Below are 15,289 nucleotides of genomic sequence, written 5' to 3' on the forward strand. Positions count from 1 at the left end.
GAGCGAGGGGGCTTTCCAGTTACTCGATTTGACATCAACAGCGCACAAGGCTTTTTAACGCTGTGGATTTTTTAGCTTCTCTACGGGCCAAATTGCGCACTTTTTTCTTCCAGACTGGACACCCGACCATGAAAAGGTTCGGTGTGTGGTGTGGTGTGTGCGTGTCGGTGGCCGCGGCGTGTGTGAGGATCAGCGAGGACGCGTTGGTGTTTGAATTGTAGTCGCTGGTGGAGCGTTCATGAAGTGGACAAGCCGCCGAGGCTCCGGCTGTTACTACATTGTTCTGAGGCGAAACCCAGTGCTGCAATACCGGACGACGTCCATAACTGATTCATGTAAGTGCTCCGAATATGTGTGTGTGTGTGTGTGTGTGGTGCTAGCTTTTGGTTTAGTTAGCAACAACCTGTGTCAAGACAAGCCCTAAGGAGCTCCGGGCTCATTTAACCACAAAGCTATGTGGCTAGCACCTCTTTTAGTCTGGCCTTCGTCGCTCAAAAATCATTTAAAGGGGTCACAACGGGACGAACAAAGAAAAGCAAACAGCTAGCCTTAAAACCTAAAACCTGTCTCCAGTCAGCTCAGCTCCTCACATCAGGACACTATCTGCACTGTGGACATGGAGGACAAGTTCATCTTCCATCCATTGAGGATTTTTCTTTAACCAGGCATGGATGGAAAACAACATCATCATCATCATCATCATCATTTTGTTGTCTTTTTTCTTTTTAACCTAGGAAAGTCTGGTTCAGGCCTCTGAACTACTGATGGAAAAACCATGATGACACACAGCTGAGTTTAACTCTCTATTGGATTCAGAGTTTGTGCTGAGGCATTGTCAGTCTTTGGGCAGGATGTTGGGGTTACTTTTGATCGCTGGGTGCTCTTTCTCACTTCACACCCTGAGCCATTTGAATCTGACATCTGTTGAACTCTCAGAATAAACAAGGTAAGGTCCCTGACATGCTCCACCACACACACACGCGCGCACACACACTTTTGGGACCTAGTGTCAGCGTAACAGAATACATGTGCATTCGCAATTTATCACACTATTTATTTCATCGCACGCACACACACACATATCTCAGGACGTTTATTTAAAAACCATAATAATTTGCGAACATTAAAGTATAACTGCGTCTTCCCCTTAACTGTGTGTGTCACAACTGGTTGATCTCTTCCTCCTGTTGAAAGGTCAGACGAGAATAGGCTGATATTCCCCTTTAGACTTTTGTTTCATTTTTGCTATGATTTCTCAGGCAGTGCAGGCATGTTCAAAGAAAACCTCCTTTACCTGGACGCCATTCAGCCCTGAACTTACACTCTTGGTGGATTGGGTTACACACTTCACCGCCAGCTCTTTCTGGTGTTAAATTCTGTCGGACTCGGATGTGGAGCTCGGGGTGAGACGGCACAAATGGTCTGTCTCCATCAGAATTTTTGCTTTCTGTGTTTCTGAGGCAAGTTCCTTAGTCTGTGTGTCCTCTTTTTATCCTTGTTCAGGGCTATTCAAAGCTATTGTATTACAATTAGAGGAATAGATTTGGTCAATTAATTAGGAATTATATGAAACCAACACTGAAGTAACATTAAAGCTTTAATCTTTGTTAATCTGTAGAGGAAGGGGAAAAAAACATGGTTGATGGAGTTCAGGCAGATAACAATTTTTTTGAGCGAGAATCATGAATATGGTAGGTGTTGTGTTTAATAGTCAAATAATTAAGTGGTTGTTTCACTTTTAATTGTGTCAGGCTATGAGATGTTCCCGTGTCTAGCATGAATCTCTTAAGAACTGCTTTTTTGTGTGCGTGTCTGTGTGTTGTCAGCTATGACGGCAGGGAATGAGGCAGCAAACTGAAAAGCCCCTTAAATATTCCCGGAAGCTCCCAGAGAACTACACGTTTTGGTCAGCTAATAATACACTGCCTTCCCCAGGATGGTTTTGACTGTTATTTCATTTCTCTTTCATGTGATGATGCAGAATAACGCTTAAGTGTCCTCTTTTCAGGGACAGCACTCACAGTCTCGATACCCAAGTTTGGATTTGTAAAAAAGAAAGAAAAAAAAAAAAAGCCCGGTGTGACTGAAAGAGAGATGCAAATATGTCAAACAGAAGCGAAATCAAACCCCGAGTTTCTCAGTAACCTGGATACTTGAATATATAAACATACGGGGGATGTGATGGTGTAATAATAAAACATAGCATTTACACGAATATATAGAATTTAAAAGTGATTCTATGATGCGCATTATTTCGTTTAGCTCATGCTTCTCTGTAAGTTCCTACGCTCTCTCTCAACAGATGATTAAGCATCTTCATATGACGCAGCAGACAGACTTGAATGCCTGGATCCCACCACAGCTGTGTGGTTGTGAAGGGTTGCATGGCATGCACTATACTTAGTTTTTAATTGTTTTGGATCAACCACATATTAATTTAAAATGAATTTTTTTTCTTCTCAACACTGGCATTGTGAAATATCTGTGCGCTTATTTATGTTTAAAAAAATTGTAATGTGTAAGAGAAATTCTGGACAAGACTTTCACCATAATCTGCCCTGATGAAAATCTTTTGTCATTTAGGGAGACACTTGCGTTAATGTGTTTAGTCATTCTACATCTCCTGTTACCGAAATCGTTTCGTCATCCTACCATTTGGTTTTTAAAGCTCTGTGTTCTTATCAGAATGATTGAAAAGGATTTCTTACTGCTGACTAAGAAGTGTCTTCTTTGTGGCCATGAAGTGCTATAGAGTAAAATAGTTATAATTTTTGTATTACTCCTCCTTGTATGTGTGTGTATACGTTAATAAAGTAACTGGTGCCCCACAACTCCAGGGTCCTTGGTTTGATCCTGAATTCATGTTACTGTGTGTGTGGAGTTTTGCATGTTCTCTCAGTGTCCACATGCATTTCCTTAGGATTCTCAGGTTCCCTCTCCACTCCTAAAAAACTTGCAAATGTGCGGATTGTCTGCGCATGGGCGTCTGCGATGAACTGGCATATTCCTGCCTCATGCCCAGTGTTCTGGATCCGGCACCACCATGACCAGAGTAAAGTGCTTAATGAAGATAAATCAATGAACTCTTGATCTCGGCGAACGCTAGAATGTGATCAAACAAATTGCTTTTGTACAAAAAGCTCTTTCAGCATTATTCACACTTCTTAGTGTTCAAGCATGTCTTAAGTTTGCAAAATACCAATACCAAGCGCCTCTGCACATGATCTACATGATCGCTGTTTTCCTTTTTTTTTCAACCCTCCCCTTTTTTGTTCTTTGTTTTTTTTTTTTTGTGCAGAATTGTGCTCTGGCCTGACTTGTGGTGAAATTGTATTGAAAAAGGCCTGCAATGTTACTCCAGGAGCATAACTGTGGCAGAGCCTGATGAAGGTATTTCAAGTTGGGCGGTGTGGCATTGCTGGGACCTTCCTCTGTGCTTGGTTTAGCGAGGCACTTGGCTCCAGTGAGATATTATTAGTGCCAAAGAGTTATGTCTGTTATGAAGGGGTTTCCCAGGCTGTGAGCTGCTGGTCAGGAGCTCTTGATGTGGCAATGCAAGGCCAGAGCTTAAGCGTTTGAAAATGGAGCAGTAGATGACGGTAACTTATTTGTCTGGTGAGCTATAAACAGTGCTGGAGTAGATTCTCAGTGTGTGTGTAAGAGAGAAACACAGACGCCTTTATCGCCTTTATTTATCTGAAATAACCAGCAAGTTAATTTGCATAGGTTTTCTTCCGAGTTGTTATTGATCAGACAGTTGTGAGATCAAATCCCAGAAATGCCTTGAACATCAAGTGCTCAGTTGAATCTTATCTTGGATGTAGCTGTAAACCTCATACAATATATATATATATATATATATATATTTTTTTTTGTTGAGTGATTGTAATTATTTGTAAAGAAGAAGACAAACCTGTGCTCAGGGTGTGTACATTTATGGTACATATACCTGCCAGTAAAGAACTGTTCAAATGAACTCATGCGTTAAAAAAAAATCAGTTTCAGATTGAGCTTGTGCTGCTCTTTAAATAATCCTCCTTTTCAAACCGCAAAAATGTAATATGTAGATTCAATCTGATTTTAAATCCTTATATAAAGCTACACATCTGACATTTTCATCCATCTTTCCTTTTAACCAGGAGCCATGCGTAACTTCCTCTGGTCTTTATAGGAGCTTAAAACAAAATAGCAAATGTATCATTAAGCTTCTGGATACATCCCAAGTTTTTACTCTTGCATGAGATGAATTCTAAGAGTGACACAAATTTCACCTTAGTTGAGTTGGAGGTTAGATTAAAAATTTTGCCAAAGTGGAAGCTTGATTATTTGAGACATCTTGGACTTAAGTATGTTTTTAATGAGGTAAAAACACTCAAATTCATCAAACATGCACATCTTGATAAAAAAATAAACAGATAAATAGTAACTTTTTAACAGTTTTACTTTAAATTACATTTGCAGACAACAATGCAAATAAGAGCAAATCATATTTGCATTAATATTTGCAGGAGTCCAACTGACAGGTACAAAAATAAAAGTGATGAAGAAAAGCCGCAGAAACGACTAACCAAGACTTGCTCCGATTTAAGAAGCTTGCTATTATTTGGCCAACTTTACAGAAAACGTAACCCGGTTTTACTGGCGTAAGACCTGATCCGAGCTGATAGTGTATTTGGGTACATCGCTGGAACACAGCTGCTCGCCACGAATTTGGCTTTGGCTGCAGATGATGGAAAAGAGGGCTTCTCTGAGTGTTTCCATGTTAAAGAAAAATCTCTCCTCTCACAGGATGCGATGGAATTATTACCACCATGTCAATTTGGATAGGATGCATGTTACCTGAGATTATTTTTACAGGTCCTTGTACATGAAAAATGATGTATGTTTCCCCTGCATACAGGGTAAAGTAACTAAATTAACAGTTTTGGAGAGGACTACAATACTGACATACATTACCCCTTCACACCCTGTCACAAGTGCATTCCTCTAGTCCTCGTAGTGACACTGTGTCCTTATGAGAAGGAGGCTGATTCTGTTGCCGGCCTGTAGTGAGGCACATTGTTCCATGTACATCATCTTTCTCTCTGGGATTTTTTTTATGTTGTATTTGTACATCTTGCAGCGCGTCTCAAAAGCTTTCCTGAAAATAAAAGCCTTCGCTGTTATTTACTGACATTTTTGTAAATGGTAACAGCGCTGACACCAGAAGATCCAGAATTGCAAGAAGTTAATAGTTTGTTTAATTTCTTTTTGCTGTTATTAAATTTTTATTTCATTGAATGCTTTTTTTTTCCCCTCCCCTTCTTATTCCTTTTTAAAAATCCTTGCTTAAATTTTGTTTAGTCTATTTTTATTTTTTATTTTTTTTTAACAGTAGACATTATCACAAAGCAGCTTTATAGAAATTTTAATGCAGACATAGATCCCTAATGAACAAGTCTGTGGCAAGGGGAAACTCCCAGGTATGAGACAAAGAAGAAACCTGACCTGTCCTAGGTCACACTAGCTAGAGGGATTGTAATCTTCTCAAAGTTGTTATACTTTGCATATTGTTTTCACATTAGGCTGTGGATTGCATTGTGTTACATGCGAAAATGAGCCACGAGGTGCGAACTAAGCCCAAGGACATGAGTAAATCCTGTGACAATGTGATGTTCTGGTGATTTTGAAAAAAAAAAAAAGAGGGAGAGATATGCGAAAAAGTGGGTCCAGTAGACAAAATGTCTCAATCCAGTTATTTCTAGTATAATTATCTCTTACTATAATGAGGGCAGCTCTGTGTTCTCTATGCTTGGGTGAATTTTTGCTTTCTTTGAGCACTTGGCAAAGCATGCATTTACTTTTCTTTACCATTATTTTTTTTACCATTATTTTTTAGTTTTATGCACAAATTTTAAGCCCTACGCACCTGTCGGCCCATAATTTTTTGCTATTTGTTTTTCTTTACTTCTGCGCTTTAAAAAAACAGACCCAAGCAAACAGCTGATTCAGGATCTGCACAGACTAATAGATGTGAAAGCACCCTGAGACCAACGCTGCACATGCCTGAATACAACGATGTAATCAAGAAGGTTCTACAGTTTAGTTGGAAACCACATTTTCACACCTACCTTTTTGATGCATTTTTTTTGGGGGGGGTGTTGGATTTGGCTTTGGTTCATGAAAGCTGTTTTGTTTTTCTTCCTTGCTTTCCTTTTCATACAGCTTCAGGGTGTAATACGGTGGACGTGTAAGTCTCTGGTGCTTTTCCAGCACCATCACAATCATCACAGTCCAAATAATATGTTGAACATGTTGACCTTTGCAAATTTTTAGGGAGCACCCCGAAACATGACTGATTTAACAGCATTCAAGCATGAGTTTTTTTTTTTTTTTTTTTTTTTTTTTTTTTTGGAAGTTTCCCATCTTCATCATTCCTGTGGCTAAATCCAAAAAACACCTACCCATGAGAATGTACAGTAGTGAACTGTGTGCATTAAGACAACACTTGTTTGAGTGCAACAATGCAACGATGTTTTTCGTTTATATTAGCAAAGCAACTGATATTCAGCTGTACAAGAACCTCACAGGTAACTTTTGTGTGTTTGTGCCCCTTTTGCAGGTCATGTCCTTGTTGCGCCGTGTGGACGCGCGGGAGCAGTCCTTTCTCCCGCTGCGTGGTGGTTTTCAGGACGACTTCGTCATGCCTCCCGAGCCCAAGTACTGCTGCGAGCTCTGTCGCATGGTGCTATGTAATCCTCGCCAGACTGAGTGTGGACACCGCTTCTGCGAAAGCTGCATTAACCAGCTGCTTAGGTTAGGGAAACTTCAAATTTTACAAACACTACTACGTGCCTTGTCACTATAACATGTGGTTATTATCTTGAAGCAAAACATTCCTGGGCCTGATAATCCTAATCCATCTTGATTAATATCTTGTGTCAGGATAATTAAGGATGCACTTAATAAACTTATCTTAAAGATAACATTTCAAAATTAATAAGTTTTATAATTAACTTATAAAGAACAAAATGTGGATTCCAGCTTTTTTTTTAATGGTTCTGCTTTTATCATTTGCCCTGACCAGTCAGGAGTGTTTGTCCGTTCATGTGAACACGTTAGGGCAATTAGTGCTGTCCTCCAAGCACATTCAACTGCGCTGTAATACACGCAGCAAGCCAAAATGCAGAAGCCTCGTGTTTCAGAAGACGTGTCGCCCTTTCATTCACAGATAGGTAGCTGTTGTTTGGTACAGGAACTTGAAACTACTGGGGTGGGAATTGGCAGAAAATAAATCAGGTGAAAATTCTGACTAATTATGTATGGTATGAACCACAAAACATGCCTTTTTTCCCATTTTTTAAAAGATGTTTTTGCCTTAGGGACAGCTGTCTAACCAAAGCACTTAAGCAAACACAATGTCTTAAAATGACAACTGATTGCCAAAAATTTGTTCAGAAATACATGTAACTTGGAGGGCTAGTTATTGAATCATTTTATCAATAAAGATTACAAATTTCTTTTACTAGCCACTTTGTAGTATCAGTTAAGCAAACTGAAAATAAATCCCTATAAATAAACCTAATATTTGCCTATAAGTTATCCAGATATAGCAAGGAGCGTGGATCCTAAGGCCAGAGATAATGAAGAGTCTTTCAGTACCTGATCTGAGACAGTGACCAAAATTGCCTGCACCATTTTTACAGCAGTTGCAGTCAGTAGAAAGTTAAAAGCTCCCATCGACATTTTATTTCCAGAATCGTTAAAATGACGGCCGAATAAGTGTTAAAGTAAAATATATAAAAGCATAAAGCAAAATGTATTAAATATCTACTTTGGTATACAAGCACATGTTGCTTCTGGACTTCACTGTTTACTGCCTGACATATCAAACACTTAAAAAAAAAAATTTTTTTTATTCTTTCAGTAAACAGAATCCAGTGTGCCCAGCTGATATGGAGCCATTATCTCAAGATAAAGTAAGCCTCTCTAAAGGAAAAAAACTAACTGAATTCAAAAAGGCTGGGTTTTGTTTGGGCGAGTGTAGTGTAACAGTAGATTTTCTTTTTTCTAACAGATATTTCGTGATGTTTGCTGCCATAGAGAGATTATGACATTAAAAGTCTTCTGCCGAAGTGCGAAAAACGGATGTAAAGAACAAATGTGTTTACAGCAAGTTATGGTGAGTTGTTTTGAAGTGCACTATTTTAGTCACATATTATTAGTGGTTGAGACAGATTCATAAAAAAAGATTACTAATCATGCTAATTAGTACTATTTACCTGTTTGGACCATCAGGACCATTTGAACTTGTGTGAGTACTTTGAGGTGCCCTGTCCGTTGTGTAAAGAGAAGCTTATGAGGAAGGACATGCCTGAACACTTGAGCCGCAAATGCAAATACCGTGAGGCCACCTGTGAATTCTGCAAACTCAAAATGGCCTTAACAGAGCTACAGGTACATTTCTGAAGCTCCTTTTCCCAGTTAGAAACGTCTTGTCTGACAGAGATGTATTGTATTTTATTTATTTATTTTTTGATAAATTAGTCCGAAACTGCATTACATTGCTTTGTTAGTACTACTTCTGTGTTCAACATTTCCCTTTCTTTGTGCCGAAAATGTCCCATGACGTTTTGGTTTCATATTAGTCCTGGGAACTTTAGGGGAATCTCATGTAAGACATTTTGAGAATGCTGGTCCTCGTGCTTTTACAAAATTGTGGAAGTAGATACTGTACATAATTGTGCTGTGGGAAGTCCTAGGAAGTCTAGGTGAAGTATTTTTGGTCTTATCTTATGATTGTAATGATTACTCATTCTGTCTTTCTCTATTACTGTTTATCTCTCTGATCTAGAAACACAAAGAAACTGTCTGTCCTGCATTTCCAGTATCATGCCCTAATCATTGCTCATTTCCATCAATTTTACGAAGTGAGGTGAGTATGAATTGCTGAATGTGAAGAGATTTTTTTTAAGGTCTAGATATGTACAGCAGCAGTTGTACACTGGACATTAAAGCGCAGTCGACTTCAATGTTTATTCTTTATTTTTCTTTTCATTTTAGCTCTCCATTCACCAGCAAGACTGTCCAAAAGCTCAAGTCTCTTGTTCCTTTTTTCGTTTTGGCTGCACCTACAAGGTAATGAGTTGTCCTGAGACGGGGGAAAAAAAAAAAGTAAAAAAGTTTTAGGCCTAAACTTGCTGGTAACTGTCACCTGTATTTAGTTTTAGTTAGTTAGCTCTCCTTATTATCCCACCCTTATTAAGAATAAATAAACATATATATACTTTTTTTTTTTAATTGCAGGGTCTGAACAAGGAAATGAGAGAGCACGAGTCAAGCTTTGCCTCAGAACACTTGCGACTGATGGTAGCCAGAAGCAACACGCTAGAGGCCAAGGTAGGGAAGCTTTGATATTTATGTTGAAATTTATAGCCATATTAAAGGTTGAAGGGGCTGGATTTATGTGTAATAACAGTAGGAGCGTAATAAACTATAATACATGAATGAGACTTGCATATGATCTCTGGTCCAAAAGTATGAATAATTGCTCCTGCAAAATTACATTGGCTCAGGTATATGTGGCAGTGCAAAAAATTTAAAATAATAATATGAAAATAATACCAAGATGTGTAGATTCTTTTGTTTAAGGTTATTTTGTTCATTTGGAATCTCTTTCACATATATTTGTTTGTGTAGGTGGAGGATGTCAAGAACGAGCTGCTAGAACGCTACAAGGTTCTCCCGAGTCTGAGCAGTCGCCTTACAGAAGTGGAGGAACAGTATAAAGATATGAGGGAGAAATACCGACAGGTGGAGCAGAAACTATCCAGCATGCAGGTGAGAAACATCTCTCTTCTGTCACCTGATACTGTTTACATTTCAGACCTTGAATGGGGCTTTCCCACATAGCGCTATGAACCCAGAGGGCAAATCTTTTGAAATAAATGACTAGTAAGTTTGTAATGTTGCTTTTTTCTGGCAGATTTAATTCCTCTCTGTTAAGGGATACTTATTACTTTGTTGTTTAATCAGTGCAGTTAATAATGGGGTCCTTTTCAATTACTACTGCATTCGGAAAATTACAGTGCAACTATTTTTAAATGTTAAAGTATAATTTGTTGAAAATATATATTAATTACAATTATCTTGTTCATGAAATCTGTTTGTTATTGGTAGATGCCCACATAACTACAGTTTTTGCTAGTAGACATTTGTGCTTTCGACATGACAAAAATTTTGCTTTGCATGTAGAAGCTAATGAGTGCACACTCGGAGAAGCTGCTGGAGGTGGAGATGGAGCTGAGGGAACTGCGGCCGTTGAGGGCGATGCGTGAGGAAGTAGAATCTCTAAGGGGCGCCGTGGAGAGTATGCGCTCTGTGGTAGCATCGTTCGACTCTGTCCGCACTGGTCCTGGTACCCTCACGCTGAGTGAGTGTCACCTCTGCTTCATGACTGATGTATATACTTGTAGAGGCGCCAAACTAACTTAACAATAATGATCTAATGATACAGACACAAGCAAGTGCCTTTGAGTCGTAAGTCATGGATAGACGTTGCATACATTTCCTTTTGTTATTCAAGATAACTGTCATACTGCCAAAATTTACTTATCTTAATCTTCAGAAATGTCCAGATAGTGTCCACAGCGTGTTTGAATTAAGGTTCTAAATTATTTTTGTGTACAAATACAAACCTAACGGTACGCTGCAAGTAAATTATATAAACCTCTGCATAGTTTTTTATTTTTTTGTATTTTTTTTTGGTGATTTAATTTAATATTATGTTGTTCTGTATCAATTTCAGCCTCATTAGAGACCCAGCTTTCTCGGCATGATGAGCTGCTCAGTGTGCACGACATCCGTTTGGCCGACATGGACCTTAAGCTGCAGGTGCTGGAGACGGCCAGCTTCAACGGAACTCTTATTTGGAAGATACGTGACTACAAACGGCGCAAACAGGAGGCAGTGGCTTCCAAAACATTGTCGCTTTACAGCCAGCCTTTCTACACCGGCTATTTTGGCTACAAAATGTGTGCTCGTGTTTACCTGAACGGTGATGGCATGGGAAAGGGCACACACCTGTCACTTTTCTTTGTGGTGATGCGCGGTGAGTATGATGCGCTGCTGCCATGGCCTTTCCGCCAAAAGGTGACACTCATGCTGATGGATCAGGGTCCTGCACGGAAGCACCTGGGTGATGCTTTCAAGCCTGATCCAAACAGCAGCAGCTTTCGGCGGCCCACAGGGGAAATGAACATTGCCTCAGGCTGTCCGCTGTTTGTCGCTCAGACTGTGCTGGAGAACGGGACATACATCAAAGATGACACCATATTCATCAAGGTCACAGTGGACACCTCAGACCTACCTGACCCATGACACCTGGACAGTTAACTCATTGGTCAGTACCACTGTCATTTTCATGTCACTGAAACTTAAAGTGCTAAATGTTTGAAATAAATATTTCATTGGTCTGTACCACACGCCTTAGACTTGTCAACCTTAGGTCCAAAGTCAGGTTTGAACCGTCCTGAAGGTATAGCACTAAAAATAACAGTAGCGAAAATACAGGGTGATTCAGAAAAATGTTAACACCAAGACGACACTACAACGTACTACAGCAAGGTTAGGTTATAAATTACAGACTGTAAAAAAATTTCCATTACATTGTCTCTACTTGTACACCAGAATCTAACAACAGTACTCTAAAGAAAAGTCAACTGAAAAAACGTTGCCAGTAAGTGCTAATATTTTTTTGAATCACACTGCATATTTTTACATACAAGATGATAAGGGCTTGGTAAGATGATGATGATTCTCATCATCTGTGACATAACATCATGATGTACTTTTTCTATGTACCATCATAATTATCAGGAATCGGAGCTTTTATAACACCCCACTTGGACCTGACGATTCTGCAAATACAACCTTCAGTATTTAAAATGCACATTCTTTCCTAAATAATGCTTTATTTGAAGCTTGTTAAGCCTGTAATTCAGCCTTGAGATATCATATTTGCGATGAACTTTATACTAGCACTCAAGGCTGAACTATGAGTGCTACGACGTGCATCAAATTTTAGGCCTTTTCTAATTCGATCCAGTTTGTTCTCTGTAAAATCAAGAAATACTACACTTTTATTAGGTAAAAGTGAAAACTCATTTCAATTTTACATTCTAATTTCTTTTCTTTTTATTTTTTTTAGCGTATTCCATGAAAATTAACAAATGAAATGGCATTTAAAATCTTTTGAATAACAGTGTACTCCTAACTCCTAACAGTAAAAGTGCAGTCATTAATTTGAAAGGTTTTATGCAGTGTAGTTTTTAGAGTCCATTTTTATAACAGACTTTTCTATCATGCCAGAGGGCCCGGTGCTCATCACGGATGTTACGAAGTCACAGGATTGGGGAAAAACAGAGCAGGAACCGATAAGAAGAACCAACCAAACACAAGAGCGTGCTGAGAGTCTCGGGCTGGTGCTCCTGAGACAGTGTTTGTTGAGGGAAAAGATTGTGCTGTCCTTTGGATCATGACCAGGGTGTAGGGGAGGTCTCAGATAGCTGCAGTGTTCAAGATGGAGCAGAAAGAGCAAAGGGTTTTCATCTCTAATAAAAAGGAAAAAGTACGTCTTCATCAGTGCTGGTAAAGACTAAGAGAAAGACAAAATGTAATGATACAAACATAAAAAGCTGCCTTTTAGTGGAAAAATATACAAGGGGATTTGTTTTCTGTAACTGACATATTACTCTGTAATAATATTTCACAGAAAAGAAAAGAAGTATTTCAATTGTAGAAAATCAATATGTGGGCCTCATTTATCAATCTTTTAGTAGTTTTGTGTTGTTTTTTTAAGAAACCAAAACAATCATTTTGTGTAAGTCCCCCCCATCCCCCCCCACCCACCTTTATACTTCAGTGATCTTGCTGATAAATACCAGTCTGATGTTTTGCATATAGTGATGCCCACAAACCCCAAGGTAAAACTCATAGAGGGCCGAAAATGACTCAATAATGAAAAGTACCTCCTAAGCATGAAGCGTCCTAAATCTTCCAGTAATGCAGCTCTACTTATGCAACACTTTGTCTACAGTACACTAACTCTTCCTCCCTTTAAAGGGGCCTGTTTCTGTTGTTTGAATTAAATAGTGTTGTCTTGAGTTCCAGATTTATTTTAAATTGCTTACTTTCGAGTGAATTTCCAATTTTCATTAAATCTGTGTATAAAATCTCAATAAATTATCAAACGAGTGGCTTCAAATCATATATTCTGTGAGGCTCGCTTATGTAAGTACATATGTACAAGTGTAAACAATCTCAGGAACCTTTGTAGGATGCAAATATTTTTTTTCAAACGAAGTAGACTTCCATGTGTAGCCCATTCATTATGTAAATGCTCCTGTGAGCAATTTTTCAATAAGTGCATTCGTATTCAGCTTGATAAATGAGGCCCAATGTCTGTACCGCAGGCTGTCGATTTGGCTTTTATAGTCAGTCAAATACAGATACTATGTATTCCACTTTATCTAGTAATGTTTGGTGGTTTCATAAAAATAATTGAATAAATAAACAGCTTTCAGTGTCGCGTGTCGAGGCATTCATCATATGGAAAAGAACAATGGGTATAGAATGTGTTGTTTGCGCACGGTGGTAGATTTTTTTCATTTTATTTTTTTTGTTTGGTGTACTGGTAATAAACTATATGAAAGAAATCCATAAAACACAATGGGGCGAAAGAAAATGCATGTAAAATCAAGAAAATATAAATCAGTTTAATCTCCCATATGTGTTTACTATCGACACATTATTTTATGTAATGTTTAATATTGATGATGCTGTGCATCAGAATATAATGTTCTTTTTTTTAACACCGTTTGTAATACTAGCCTCTACGTGTACAGCTATGCTGACCGAAACATTTACAGTTAACCTTTTCAAGAAGAATATTTGCACAAGTATGATTTTTTTTTATATGTGTAATGCAATTGTATATGTATATGAATATAAAAAACAAACATTTTACCATATTCTTTTGTTGTTATTTGTGAATAAAAGTTATGGTAACTTGCCTAAGTTAATCCACGGTTTATGACAACACAAAAAAATTACTTCCTTTTTTGTGTGTTTGTGTTTAAAAATCTACAGATACAAATAAAAAACCCCTCTAGAAATGTTATGCTTATGTTCTTATAATTTTAAAATGTTTCTTCTTTCTATGCAACACCTTTAGGAAAAAATAATTAATAGAAAAATAACTCTGTTTTGGCTTAATCCAATGGTTGTGAAATCCCCTAAAGCAGTCTGGACAGGCGGGCAACTTTACACAGGACACAGATGTATCTTGTTTTTTTTGTGCACACTTAATAACCGCCATATCTTATGACACTGTTGGTAAAAGAAATTCTAAGTGTTTTCCGAAATACCATGGGGTGTTTCTTCTCTTGGGAACAGAAGCAAGACTAGGCCACCTCCGAGAGCTGTTTTGTGTGGAATCTCTGTCTGTCTGTCATTACAATATAAAACAATAATAACCAGCATTGTGTATTTTCCCCTTGTGCCACTGGGGTAGCTCAGACCTTCAGGGCATGTCTCTACAAGACTTCTGGTGGTGTGTTGTGGTATCTGGCACCAGGACTAGGTGAGTCTTTGGCTCTGTGCCTGCTGAGCCGCGTGTGTAGCATGCTGTGGTGCATTAGGTGTTCCGATTCCTTTCTATCGTGCTCAGTGTTGTTTTTGGTTTGTCCTACATTGGCTTTTCTGTAGGATCGGACCAGACAGACTGGCCTTTGGTTTCCATGGGAAAGAAGAAGACTTGGGTGTCCTTGATCTTTTGGTGTTATAGCTAATAAGTCTGTGCATACACACTCGCACACTCCAATCAGTTATAATATTAAAACCACATGCTGAGTATTGTGTTCGCCCCACTTGTGTCATCAAAAGAGCTTTGATTCTTCAAGGCAAGAACCCCTTAAAGTTGCAAGATGGGGCCTTCGTGGACTTTTTTTAGCACATCGCACAGCAGCTCAAGTTGATTGCGAACTGGGGAATTTGGAGGCCAAGTTAATATTAAACCGTTCTTGAACAATTTTTGTAGCAAAAGCCCCATATCCCACAACATCATTGTTAGAAAGGCAGGAACTTGGTCTAAACCAACGTGTCGGTAGGTGGTACATGTCAAAATAACATCCACATGACTTCCAGGGTTTTCAGCAGAACATTGCGCAGAGCAGCACATTGCCTCTGTCAGCTTGTCTTTTCCCAATAGCGCGTCTGGTGCCATTCCTTCTCCAGGTAAGCGATGCACATG

At 38.7% G+C, this 15,289-nt stretch overlaps 1 protein-coding gene across 4 annotated transcripts; it reads left to right on the forward strand.

The window, feature by feature from the left end:
* traf3 (TNF receptor-associated factor 3) lies at window positions 1-14,143 on the forward strand. 4 transcript variants are annotated; one of them, XM_053509736.1, is made up of 13 exons: window positions 1-335; window positions 735-946; window positions 1,260-1,460; window positions 6,602-6,795; window positions 7,907-7,958; window positions 8,057-8,161; window positions 8,278-8,436; window positions 8,834-8,914; window positions 9,043-9,117; window positions 9,286-9,378; window positions 9,679-9,819; window positions 10,234-10,411; window positions 10,787-11,457. In XM_053509736.1, the coding sequence occupies exons 4-13, from the start codon at window positions 6,605-6,607 to the stop codon at window positions 11,356-11,358; spliced, it is 1,647 nt and encodes a 548-aa protein (XP_053365711.1). In that variant the 5' UTR covers window positions 1-335; window positions 735-946; window positions 1,260-1,460; window positions 6,602-6,604; the 3' UTR covers window positions 11,359-11,457. The 4 variants fall into 4 exon arrangements, with proteins under 4 accessions (XP_053365711.1, XP_053365712.1, XP_053365710.1 ...); XM_053509735.1 differs by lacking the exon at window positions 1,260-1,460 and adding an exon at window positions 12,349-14,143 and having other exon boundaries at window positions 2-335; window positions 10,787-11,380; XM_053509734.1 differs by lacking the exon at window positions 1,260-1,460 and having other exon boundaries at window positions 2-335.
* Window positions 14,144-15,289: the final 1,146 nt, after the last annotated feature.

Source organism: Clarias gariepinus, chromosome 13 (genome assembly GCF_024256425.1).
Source record: "Clarias gariepinus isolate MV-2021 ecotype Netherlands chromosome 13, CGAR_prim_01v2, whole genome shotgun sequence".
Lineage (NCBI taxonomy): Eukaryota > Metazoa > Chordata > Actinopteri > Siluriformes > Clariidae > Clarias > Clarias gariepinus.